At 42.7% G+C, this 13,068-nt stretch overlaps 1 protein-coding gene across 2 annotated transcripts in view; it reads right to left on the reverse strand.

Annotated features, from left to right (window-relative positions):
• Smc1a (structural maintenance of chromosomes 1A) overlaps positions 1–13,068 on the reverse strand; it is a 41,793-nt gene that overhangs the window by 20,570 nt on the left and 8,155 nt on the right. For both annotated transcript variants that reach the window (XM_027432113.2, XM_027432112.1), the window contains 12 exons: positions 11,670–11,873; positions 11,340–11,578; positions 9,846–10,104; positions 9,610–9,750; positions 8,037–8,119; positions 7,685–7,892; positions 3,488–3,673; positions 3,223–3,402; positions 2,979–3,125; positions 2,750–2,887; positions 1,591–1,707; positions 1,379–1,485 (listed from right to left, as the gene is read on the reverse strand). In XM_027432113.2, the coding sequence (XP_027287914.1) occupies positions 1,379–1,485; positions 1,591–1,707; positions 2,750–2,887; positions 2,979–3,125; positions 3,223–3,402; positions 3,488–3,673; positions 7,685–7,892; positions 8,037–8,119; positions 9,610–9,750; positions 9,846–10,104; positions 11,340–11,578; positions 11,670–11,873 (2,009 nt within the window). The remainder of the gene's footprint in view (positions 1–1,378; positions 1,486–1,590; positions 1,708–2,749; positions 2,888–2,978; positions 3,126–3,222; positions 3,403–3,487; positions 3,674–7,684; positions 7,893–8,036; positions 8,120–9,609; positions 9,751–9,845; positions 10,105–11,339; positions 11,579–11,669; positions 11,874–13,068) is intronic.

The raw sequence follows: 13,068 nt of genomic DNA on the forward strand, positions 1-13,068 counted from the left end.
TTTTTCCTCAAGAACTCTGTAAGTTCACTGAGGGAAAAACAAAGCACCAGATCCTATTTTATATCCTTTGAACCTAGCTTGCAGTAGGAAAGCAATGAATATTTACTATAGAAATGGTGGTATTAAAGGCTGAACCCCAGAGCCTCATACATGCTATTATAAAGGCAAGTGCTCTCCCATTGAATAACACTTTCAGCACTCTTCCTTTTTTACCGTATTCAAGGCTGTCCTTGAACTTGGAATCCTAAGAAGCTGGGATTACAGGCATATGCCAGTAGATGTCTGCCTCTAAATGAACTCTTAACTGAGACCCAGGGTCCTCCAGGGTGTGACCTCCTTCAGTGGTGGCTATTATCATGTTCATCTCTGTCTAACCTACATTTCCCTTACCTCCTCCAATATCTAGCACAAGAAAATCCAGTACAAAGTAGATATTCAAAAGGCTTATTAAAGTGGGGCATAGTTGCACATGCCTATGATCCCGGCATTGGGGATGTTGAGGCATGAGGATTGCTGAGTTCTAAGCCAACCCGGGCTACACAGTAAGTACCAGACCAATCAGGGTTCCAAGCAAGACTATCTGAAAAGACCAAAACCAAAAAAGGATTGAATGAATGAATGAACATATACCATAAAAAAACTAAAATGAGGAGGCCTGCACTGCAAGGGGAGACTGCACCTTAAAAAAAAACAAAGGTAAATACAGTATAATATAATAACATAATATAGAATAGAATATACAAAAAATGAGGGAGAGGGGCTTGCTTCTTTTCTGGTTACTTCTCCAGCCTGGAACTTCTTTTCATTCCTAACCTCCAATACACAAGGATAATAGCAAAACAAAAGATAATGTTTATTGTTCTTTGTAGATGCTATTTATTATGCTGAATAATTCACAAAGATTATTTCATCTAGGGGCTGGAGAGATGGCTCAGAGGTTAAGAGCACTGGCTGCTCTTCCAAAAGTCCTGAGTTCAATTCCCAACAACCGCATGGTGGCTCACAACCATCTGTACTGAGATCTGGTGCCCTCTTCTGGCCTGCAGGCATACATGCAGACAGAACACTGTGTATGTAATAAAATATATAAAATAAATCTAAAAAAAAGATTATTTCATCTAATCCTCCCCCCAATGCCACAAGATAGGCACCACTGTCTCAAGGTAATGATTTTAATCTGGGTAAACCAGATTTAAAGCTAGCACTTTTACCCACTATCCTGACATATTATCTACCTGATTTCACTGTTCTTTCTGGCCTCCCTACAATAAGTTTGTATGCTTCTAAGAATTGGTCACTGCCCTAGGACACACATGACTCTCGAGGATGTCAGGCTGTAGGCATGCATCCCGGTATCTTATAACAATCTTTCACTTACCGCTTCTTGGCAATTTCATTCTGCCGCTTCACCTTTTCTTCCTCAAATTCTCGGATGTTGCGCACACCAATCTCCCGACAAAACTCCTCAAACACCTCATCTTCCACCTGAGGGAAAAGTCAGGAAGGGCAGAGGCATTATTAATTGAAGTCCTACTTCTAAACCTAGTCTTGTCCTAATAAACATGCTGGCATGGTCCACCCTCTACCAACCTGGTTCATCTTCTCCTTCAAGTCTTTCATTTCCCTTTCTCGGCTCTGGATGATTCTCTTGATATCATTAATGCGAGGCCCGAAGTTGGCTAGCTCACTCTCCAGCTTAGACTTCTCCTACAGACAACAGGTTGAAAGACAAGAGATTAGAATCTGTGGAGGAAAAGAACTTCCTTGCCAGTACCAGCCCCATGGTCAGCAACCACTGAGAAAGCCTGACTTAGCATCAATACCCCAGTCAAGTTCTAAAACCTTTAATCCTTAAGGCTGGGCACACAGTAAACATCATTAGTTGTAGGTCCACAATCCTGTATTGATAACCCCTAGGTCAAATATAGTTTACAAGTTGGACTGTTTTTTTCAGAAGAAGGTGACTCTAGGTATTACGTAATACCTCTAGCTTGGGTAAACTGGGAAAATGTAGAATTACCAAAGAACATACTAATATACCCCAACCCATAGACACTGAAATTCTTCTAATTCACTGTTTTTGTTTGTTTCCCTTGAGATGTGATCCCACTACATAGCTCAGAGTGGCCCTGAATTCTCTAATCTTCCACATCAGCCTCCAGTGTACTGGGACCATAGGCATATGCCACTACACTGGCCCTGTTGCTCACTCTCAATTAACTTTTTTTGTTTGTTTGTTTTTCTAGATAAGGTTTCTCTGTAGCTTCAGAGCCTGTCCTGGAACTGACTCTGTAGACCTGGCTGGCCTTGGACTCACAGAGGTTTGCCTCCCTCTGCCTCCTGAGTGCTGGGATTAAAAGCATGTGCCACCACCGCCCAGCTCAATTGACTTTCAGAAGTTCCAATATTTATTGAATGAACTGCATTAATAATAGCACCTAACATTTACTGAGTGCCTACCGTTCTAAGAACATTATAGATATTAACGAATTCCATCTTTGCACTAATCATACAAAACAGACAATAATTTCCATTTGGTAGATGAAGATGAGAAAATTGACAAAGAACTTAAATAAGTTGCTTAATGGAATAAATAGAGATGACAGAAGATCTGGATGCCCCCACCCCATCCCAGTGTCTGACTCTCTGCTCTTCTATCTTGAACAGAACGGAAGGAAAGTGGATAATTCCCCATCCTCAGTGCAACCTAGGATGGCCTTGGAGAACAGGGATGAAGACCAAGCCCTACCTGGAGGTTCAGGGCAAGATGCCTTGTCTTGGTCTGTTCTAAGTCACTCTGTGAGTACTTCAGCCTCATTTGTAGCCCATGGGCCTGAGACTGCACCTGACGTAGTTCGGCCTCTTTCCGTTTCGCCTTCATCTGCTCCTAAAGAGGACAAGAAAAAAGGGCCATGTGGTAAGTGGCCAACCTGAGCTTAGGAACCTACTCCGAAGGATCACTGTTACTTGTCACTTACTTTCAGCTCCTCTGTCAAGCGTTCTTTCTTTTCTTTCAGTTTGTCTACTGCTTTCTCATCCCAGCGCCGTGCCTTTGCCTTGAGATCACTGGCTCCACCAGAGATAACTCCTGACTTCTGGAAAAGGGTTCCATCCAGTGCCACTGTCTATACACACCAGAGAGAGGAGGCGGGGGAGATGGTGAAAATAGAAATCTCCAGTACTATACCTGTCCAGCTCCAACCTGGGAAAAGAGGGCCATACCTTGTGGCGTTGGTGACCTCCAAAGGCAATGCGTCGGGCATCCTCCACATTGTCACAAACAAGGGCATTGCCACAAGCATATTGCAGAGCTTTTTTGATGTGAGGTGGTTCATATCGAATCACATCAATTACCAGCTTGGCCCCCTTCAGCTCCCGGAGCTTCTCATCTGTAGGTTTTACCTATGTGAAGAATCTTATTAATATAAAGCCAAGGTGAGGGGTCCCTCAGCACTGCCTTAACTTAACTGCCCCCCATAAGCCTTACCTCCAGGTAGTCAAGTGGCAGGAAGGTCTCAGGCTCTCCACGTTGCTCCTTAATATACTGAATACAATCCCGACCTGTCTTCTCTGAGTCTACAATAATAGCATCCATGTTCTTTCCTAAAACCTTAGTCACAGCAATCTGATACTTCTTTTGTGTAGGCTGGCAGAGGTCAATCAGGCGGCCATACTGAGTAAAGAAGGGAAAACATAAGGCTTAGGAATCCCAATTACTAGTTCACAAAGAAGGGCAAGATAAAAATCGGTGTAAGGAACAATGAATGCATCTATGTTGCTTATTTGTGAAGTCAGTCCTCTATTTTTGCACCTGTATAATACCACTAAAATGGGAATGAATTAGGGGAGGCCCTTGTTAAACTTGTATGGCTAGAAGCAATTTAGACCAGTACAGTGATCAATTCTAATGTTCCTTCCAAAAACAGAAGTTTGATTAAAGGAGGATTAAGGACTGAATAAACATGTTACATGATGGAAGACCCAATTAACACCTCAGAAGCAGCTCAGAGAAAGAAATCACATTGTCTCTAGAATCAATTATACTGGAGGTTTAAAAGGTGAAGCTACAGGTTTCCTAAGACTGCTTTTGGATTCAGACAAGATTAACTGAAAGGCCACAAGCCTTAACAGCCTCACCTAGAAGACATTTTTGAATGATACAATAGTTAACTTTTCTGGTTTTGAAACAAGGTCTCATTATTTTTAGCAGGGACTAACCTGGATCTCCCTATGTATCCCAGATTGGCTTCAAACTCATGATCCTTCTGCCTGTCTTCCAATTGCTGATATTAAAGAGATACACCATGGCACTTAGCTTTATAGTGGTTACTTATTAACTGATAACTGAATGGGATTACAGTAATATACAAGTGTATCTTTTAAAACTTTTCTTAATGATTCCTTTTTATTTTTAATATACGATGGTGTTTTTGCCTGCATGTATGTCTGTGTGAGGGTGTTGGATCCCCTAGAACTGGAGATACAGACAGCTATGAGCTGCCATGGGGGTGCTGGGAATTGAACCAGGATTCTCTCGAAGAACAGCCAGTGCTCTTAACCTCCAAGCCATCTTTCCAGACCTGCCAGTATATCTTTTGACCTTATGTTTGGTTGTTTTGATGTAAACGATTTGTGTTCAAAGTCCAAGGAAGAAATATGATATTATGGCATATACTTTTAGCCATAGACTGAGGTTCCTAATACATTTCCAAAAACTAAAGTCATAATGAGTTGACTGACTACTGACTACTACTAGGTAACTTTCCTGTGAGAGCTAGTTATTACAGAGACCTAGGCAAGATTAGAAGATCGGACCTTCTAGTCCCCTGTTCCACACTTAAGAGGAAAAGATGACTAAAAGTTGAGTTGATCACCAATAGCCAATGATTTAATAAGTTATGCCTATAAACCAACACACACCCCCAACGCAAAAGCTCAGGAGTGGAGAAATGAATCAGCTGTTAAAGAGTGCTTGCTGCTTTTGCAGAGAACCTGAACTCAGTTCCAAGCATTCATGTCAGATGGCTCACAACCACCTGTAACTCCAGCTCCAAAGGATCTGATACCCTCTTTTGGCCTCCTAAGGCACCCTCATTCACAAGTATAAGCTTACAAACGGAAACACAAGACACAGACATCCCCACAATTAAAATTAAAATATAAAGAGAAAACACAAACAACCAAAAACATTGAAAGTTCTATGTTCATGCTGAGTGTGGCTTTTCATGACTTTACTCCCAGGACTCAGGAGGCAGAGGCAGGCAGATCTTTTTGAGTTCAACAACAGCTTGGTCTACATAATGAGTTCCAGGCTAGCCAGGAGTATACAGTGAGACCTTGCCTCAAAATTGATTGATTGATTGATTGATTGATTGATTGATTGATTGATTGATTGATTGGTTCAGGGAGCTTCTGGATAACTCAAAAGAAGGCTCAGCAGCTGAGGGCAATTGCCTGATGACATGAGTTCAATTCCTGGAACACACATTATGGAAAGAGAGAACTGATTTCTGCAAATAGTCCTCTGATCTTCACGCATGCACAGACAGACAGACAGACACACGCACACACCCATGCACACAGAATAAATGTGATTCTCTGAAAAACCACAAGGAACTCTAGCAAATTAACCAATGAAGTAGGTCATGGAAACTTAATTTTCAATCAGATGGTCAGAACCACAGGTCACAGTCTAGGCTTGCAGTTGTAATCTGAAGTGAAAGGCCATCTTATGGGACTGAGTCCTTAACCTATGGTATCTATCTGATGCTACCTCCAGCAGTGTCAGAATTGGATTATAAGACACACAGCTAGAGTCTATTGGAGAACTTTTGGTGTCTGGAGAACTCCTGCACACACATATCTGGTATCAGAATTGAAGTGCTGCATTTATTGCCTATGTGAGCAGGAAGAGCACTTTGCTTTAATCCTATCTCATACAGCAGACCCCATACAATATAGGAAAAGCCTACTCTGGCTCCAAAGCCACTGTGACAGCTCCAAGCAGTCATATCTGACATATCCACATAAAACAGGACATGGTAGCACACACTGTTCATAATCCTATGGTTCCTATGAGGACATGGGAAGTAGAAGCAGGAGAATCCCAGGACACTTGTGGGCCAGCTACCCTGGCATAGACAGCAGAAAAACAACCATGATGCTTCAGAGAGATGTCTCAGTGGTTAAGAGCACCACCGATTTGGTGGCTCACAACCATCCATAACTCTAGTTCCAGGGGATTGACGATTTCTGAACCCAGCAAATACCAGACATGCATGTGGTGTACATAATACATGAAGACAAAACAATCATACACATAAATCTTCAAAACAAAACAAAACAAAAAAAGAACGCCAAACCCAACACGAGACCCTGTCTCAAACAAGCTGGATCCATGCTTGCCGTGGCACACATACTAACAAATACACACACTAACTTTATTTTTCTTATTTGTAATTATGTGTGTTTGCATGCATGTGCACATGCCCTCAAAGACCAGAGTCAATGGATCGCCTGAAGCTGTAGTTACAGGCAATTGTGAACCACCTGTTATGTTAGGTCCTCTGAAAGGGCAGCAACTTTTCTCTTAATCATTGAGCCACCTCTCTAGCTCCCAGTAAATAAAATTTTTAAATGGAAAAAAAAGTCAGGATAAATTGAGCATGAACAGCAGGGCAGTGGTGGCACATGCCTTTAATCCCAGCACTTGGGAGGCAGAGGCAGGTAGATCTCTGTGAGTTCGAGGCCAGTGTGGTCTACAGAGTGAGTTACAGGACAGCCCCCAAAACAATACAGAGAAACCCTGTCTTGAAAAACCATAAAGGGGGGGGGAAACAAAACAAAACAAAACACTGAACATGAACAGCAGTTCTCTCATAAGCTATGCTTTTCTTTATTTTTTAATTTATCTTAGATGTGTGTGTTTTGTCTACAGATACGTGTGTCTGAAGAGGGTGCCGGATCCCCTAAAAATAGTCACAGAGATTGTGTAGTATCATATGGGTGCTGGAAAGCAAACTCAGGAAGAGTGGGCAATAGTCTTAACTCTGAACCATCTCACCCATCCAATGGGTAGGACATTTTAGCTGAGTTTCCATTTTCCCAGATATAAAAGTAGGACTAGCTATCCTGTCTTCACAGAGTGTTCTACAGCAGTATCCTCCACACTGGCACTCCCTCCAGAAGGGAGAAGGAGCCTCATGAGACTTGGAAACTTTAGTTTCATGTCTGAGAAAGTGGAAACGTGTAAGTTTCAAGAAGGGGTTCCTCAGCTTTATAGAAGTAGACAGCTGCTGGAGGAGGAGTCCCTGACAGACAGCTGCAGAAAGAAGAGATTCTTAACTCTGATCTGTCTGAAAGCTGTGCCAAGAGCTCCAGGGTTGTCACTTTTGTAAGTTGTCACGGCCACTGGAGTGGGCATTTTGGTGACATGGCTGCTTTTCTTGAGTCATTCCTCCCTTTTAAGTTACCCCTCACTCATAGTCCTGTTAGTAATCCCAGTAAAAACTCATTAGTTCACTATGTTGGACTTTAGTGCAGCCATTACTTACTTCTGCTGTGGGTTCCCTTTCTGAAGTGAGTGTGTGCATCCTGTCTCCCCATATCATACAACACAGGGTGACTGAGAAAGTTGACAGTGAGACTGAATACATGCTCACAAAGAGTCCCCCTCCAGTCTTACCACAGAACCAGGGTAGAGACGCTTGATGCTCTCCATTATTTCTGCCTTTCGCTGCTGGCGACTGCTCTCCTGCCGGTCAATGCGCGCATCCCCCAATTGCTCCATCACCTGGTTCAGCTCCTTATTGATCTCATCAATACGACGCTTGGCCATCTCCACTTCCTCTGTCAATTCTCCCTCCAGCTTCTTCTGTTCCTCTAGGGACTGCCTGCAAAGTAAGAAAATACAAGAGTTAGCCTTTCTGGTGAGATAATATCTGTGACTGAAGGACTCTGGTAGACCTGCCTGAAGAGGAGCAGGATAAACACAAAAGAGATGTGGAAGGAGAAGAGAGGACACACAAGCCACATACTTGCTAGTGGTGATATATTCATCTAGCTTCTCAATCCGTTTCTGATTCTCTTCAATCTCCCGAAGCTTTTGCTTGATCTTCGCCTGGGCAATAAATATATTCCATTACTAGAGGGTGAGCCAGCTAACCCAAGCCCATGTGGTATTGGCTTACACCCCACTCATCCCAAATTCCAACAGTCCAACATGATCTGTCACTAATGCAGGAGGCCTACTAAAAAATCAGAGGGGTTAAGGACATTACAAGAAAATCCACAGAATCAACTAACCAGGGCTCATAGGAGCTCAGAGTCTGAACCAACAACCAGGGAGACTGCATGGGACAGACCTAAGCCCTCTACATATATATGTCACAGTTGTGCAGCTTGATGTAATTGCAGGACTCCTAACAGTGGGAGCAGGGGCTGTCCCTGACTCTGACTGTCTTTTGGGACCCTACTCCTCATACTGGGTCACCTTGGCTAGTCTTAATATATAGGGAGGTGCAACTTGATATGCCATGTTTTGTTGATATCCATGGGAAGCCTACCCCTTTCTCAACAGAAATGGAAGAATGGGTTGGGAGGGAGGAAGGAGGTGGGGGGAGGGAATAGGAGAAGAGAAGGAACTTTGGTCAGGATATAAAATAAATTTATAAATTAAAAAAAAACAGAAACACATATAAAACCCAGTCTACTGATAGATGGGGCTTCCAGGAGTTCTAAAATCTCTCAAAGAAGCTGGGCGGTAGTGGCACACACCTTTAATCCCAGAACTCAAGAGGCAGAGAGGCATGTGGATCTCTGTGGGTTCGAGGCCAACCTGGTCTACAAAGCTACACAGAGAAACCCTGTCTTGAAAAATCAAAAAAAAAAAAAAACCCTCAAAGGTATTGTTTCAGCCCAAGTTTCCTCACAATCTAAGGCTCAAAAGTCAAATAAAGCTTCACAGACCTCTCTGACCTTGCTGTCTATCTGTAAGATATAGGTAATTCCCACTTCATAGAATACCAAGTACTTGAAACAGGGTACTAACAATGGTAGGCATTAATACTAATGCCGACAATGTTCTCTTAAATATTTAAAATAAATGTTTAGTGGAATGCCTAGAACATTATAGGTTCTTAGGATAACATAAGAATTTTCTATCTTTATTACTGATACTAGAGTAGCAGTAAGTGAAGTGTATTTGGTAACAGTATGAGCTTTAGAGCCAGCCTTCCCAGGTTCACATCCTAAACCTGTAGCTAAGTAATTATGGGATTACTATTATTATTAAGCAGATTACTTCGCCACTGTGATAGTTTTCTTGTTTGGAAAGCGAGGATAATAGTAACTATCCCCTAAAGGAAATCATAAACGAAGAACTTAAATAAGTGAATACACATAAAGCATAGTGTTTAACACACAGTAGCTGCCTGACAGATATAAACTTCTGTTGTTATTAAGACTGTCATTATTTTCTTATTTAGGGATTATCACCCCTGATCTTTTTGCTTGTTGTTGATGCTGGGAACTGAATTCAGGGTAAATATGCTGAACACATGCTGCCACTGAGCAACGCCCCCACACCTCATCCTTTAATTTTTCGCCTACCTCTGTCTCTACTTTCTTCCGCTCTTCCAGATCTAGACGGTCTTGGTCAGCTTTCTGGTCTCTATTAAATTTCTCCAGCTCCTGAGCCAAAGTGGCTGCTCTCTTGCTAGCTTCTTCTTTCAGTCGGTGGTATTTCTTTACCTGTGTTAATTAAGAACGGGAAAAGAGGAGAGGTTACTAAGTCAGCATACATTTAAATCACTGATCTTTTTACCAGTAAGCCTTTCAAGACTTACCTGATTCTCCTCCAGGGTCAAGTCTCTGCCCTGACTCTGACTCTCCTCCTCCATTCGTTCTTCAAACTCCTGTCGGGCCTTCTCCACTGACAGCATCTCCTTCTCCAGCTCATCCATGTCACCTTTACGTTTCTTGTAATGCTTTTGAGCATTTTGCAAAGACTTCTTGGCTGCTTCAAGCTTCTTGATTTTGTGGGAGGTATTCTCTTTGGCTTTTATGTACTGAGGCCGCTTCTGATTCAACTCTGAGTCCTTTTCCCTTTTGTCAGAGGGAAGAGAGACAGTTAGCCTTGCAGAAGGGAGGCTCCCAGGCTTTTGATCCCAAAAGAGGGACCTATGTATTCCCAGCCAACCTCATGGAAATACCTTAAAGAACAAGGGCCTAATGCCTTACAGATCGTCAAAACAAACAGAACAACAACAACAAAAACAAAAACCCAGGAGGGTGCAGTTTGAGTACTTCTTGGAACCTACCATTGTTAGTATTCAGGCATCTGTACTGGCCTGTCCTTAAGAGTTCTGACAGGATATGTCTTCAGCTGCAGCCACTAAGAGCACCACCTGTCTATATTCACTATGTTTCTTTTTAAAAGGGCCCTGCCCACCTCCCATCCTTCTCTCTCTTTCTTTTCCCCTCCTCCCTTTCTCCTCTCTTCTGTTGTTCCTGTCTCCTGAGGCCGGTCTCCCCACGTCCTTTTATGATCCCTTTTCCTAATTAAAAACCCCTTTGCTTGAACTCTATTGCATGATGTCTTTCTCTCATTTGCCACTTTTCTTAAATTACAACAACCATCATCTGGCATTCAGAATGTGCCTGGCATTCTGGTCACTCCAAAGGACAAAATACCCCTGCATCAACCCTTGCAACTCTTTGGGGTTCTTCATGGCAATAGATTTCACTGAACCCTGATAAATGTCAAAACACTGTCCCATAAGATTGAAGCCAACCCTAAGACAGGTCTCTCATTTAAAAACTTCCACAAATACCCTGTTTACTGAATTGCCTTCATCTCATCAAATCACTTCACATCCCTGTCATTTAAGTTTAGTGTTTCTCTTCTAGATGCCCCCTTGGTCATCTAACAGCTCCACTGCTTCCTTTTACCTGCTAACCTGTCAACTTTATTTTTTTTAATTCTTTGTAACACACACACACACACACACACTTGTTAGTGCCCACACGCAGAGATCAGAGGACAATTTGTGGGACTCAGCTCTCTCCTCCATCATATGGATCCCAGTGATTTAACTCAGGTTACTAGGCTTGGCCTCAAGCACCTTTCCCCAATGAGCTATGTCAAGGCTGAGCTACCTTACTGTCCAGTTCTTAGCGTCTGAGTTCTCGATATTCTATTGTACTAACTGAAAGTCAAGAAATGTGCCTGGTCAAGGGAAGAAAAACAAATTAGTACCAATAGTAGATTTTGAGCTCAGAGGACCCCAAGCACAGCTGCTTAGTTTCCCGTAAGTTACAGGCCCAGAAGTGCCTCTTACTTGATCTCCTTCTCAATCTGCTGCTGTTCCCGCATCATTTTGCCCAGCTCTTTCTTCTTCTCCTTCAGCTCATCCTCTACCTTGTCCATCCGCTTCTTGTCCTTCTCAATCTCCTTGTTCTTAGAAGCCAGCTCCTTGTTAAGCTTCTCAATCTCCACTTCATTATGGTAAAGCTTAAAGAGCTGCAACTGTACCTGAGCTCGTACCACCTCATCCTTCAGGCGCTGGTATCGGTCCGCCTATGCAAATAGAAATGGGGATAAGGCTATATCAGTAAGGAGCTGCCTTTATTTCAGTCTTTTGGATCTAAGAGGCAGCCAGGCCACAAACCTCCTCTTTTTCTTGTTTGGCCTCCTTGCGTTCAGCTGCAATATTTTTCTTGCGATGGTAATTAAACTGTGTGTCCTCTTCAGCCTTCACCATTTCCTTCTTCCGCTTGTCATACTCTTGTGCTAATTCCCCAGAGCGACTAATTTCTTCAAATAGAGCTGTCCTCTCCTTGGGGTTCTTCATGGCAATAGACTCCACTGCACCCTGATAAAGGTCAAAACACTGCCCCATTTAGACCTCTGCTAGCTCAATTCAACCTGCCCACTTCAAAAGTTTATCAACCCTCCTCACCCCAACCTGTGCCACATTTGAAGGGGACGTGTAACTACTGAGGCTTAAAGGTCAATATGTACTCCACCCCTGGACTATATTCCCCGTCCTTTGTTTACTTTTCTTATTGTGAGACAGGGTCTCACTAAGTTGTCTAGGCTGAATTTGAACTTCCTCTTTAGCCCAGGTAAACCTTAAACGTAAAATCGTCTTGCTTTAGGTGGGAGTATGGGCCTCTGCCACCAGGTCAGCCATATTGGGCTTTAATGGCACACTCTCTGCCTCTGAACACAAACAGACAAATAAAAGGTAGCACAGTGGTATATTGTGTGCAATGACTAAAGCAACCCAGAAAATTCAAGCTTGAGAGGCAAAAAATTTAGGTAGGGAATTCTATTTGGGAAGCCCTTACAAGGGGGACATCTATGCTGACTTTGGAATATATGGGGAAACTAACCAAGAAAAGAGGAGAGCAAGCTGGGGATAGTACATGAGAGAACTGAGTTTAATCCCTAGTATCTCAAACACTCCCTTCCCTTCCCCCTCCTTTCCCCCTCCCTTTCCCCTCCCTCCAGAAAAGGTTATCCCACAATTCGACATGCAGGAAAATGAACAAGCAAAGGCATGTATGCCAAAACAACAAATGAATCTGAACAAGTGGTTTAATTGGATTAGAGTACAAAAGTGAGGAAAAGACTACTGGAAGACAAGGCTACTATGGTAGGAAAAAAATCAAATGACAGTGTTTTCTGAACAATAGGCTTGGAAGTTTGTTTTCTCATCCTAAGTCAACTGTTCTCAAACTTTCTCTAGCTTCACAATAACCTCGAGCCTGGTATAACACAAACCGTGCCCAGAGTCTCTTCAGCTCATCTCTCTAGAATGGAGCCTAAGAATGTGCATTTGTAACATATTCCCAAGTGGTGCTGATACTGATGGTCTAGGAACTACAATTTACGAACAACCATCCTAAGACAAGAAAGAATCACTGACTTGCTTTACAGAAAGACAGAAAAAAGACTTGTGTTATTAGACTAACCCAGCTGAGGGGAAAACTGAAAGAGGCCAGAATGGAATTAGGAAGCCCACTAAAGAATGTACTACATTAGTCTAGGGGAGACACACAAAC

The sequence above is a fragment of the Cricetulus griseus genome, chromosome X, assembly GCF_003668045.3.
Source record: "Cricetulus griseus strain 17A/GY chromosome X, alternate assembly CriGri-PICRH-1.0, whole genome shotgun sequence".
NCBI classification, from domain to species: domain Eukaryota; kingdom Metazoa; phylum Chordata; class Mammalia; order Rodentia; family Cricetidae; genus Cricetulus; species Cricetulus griseus.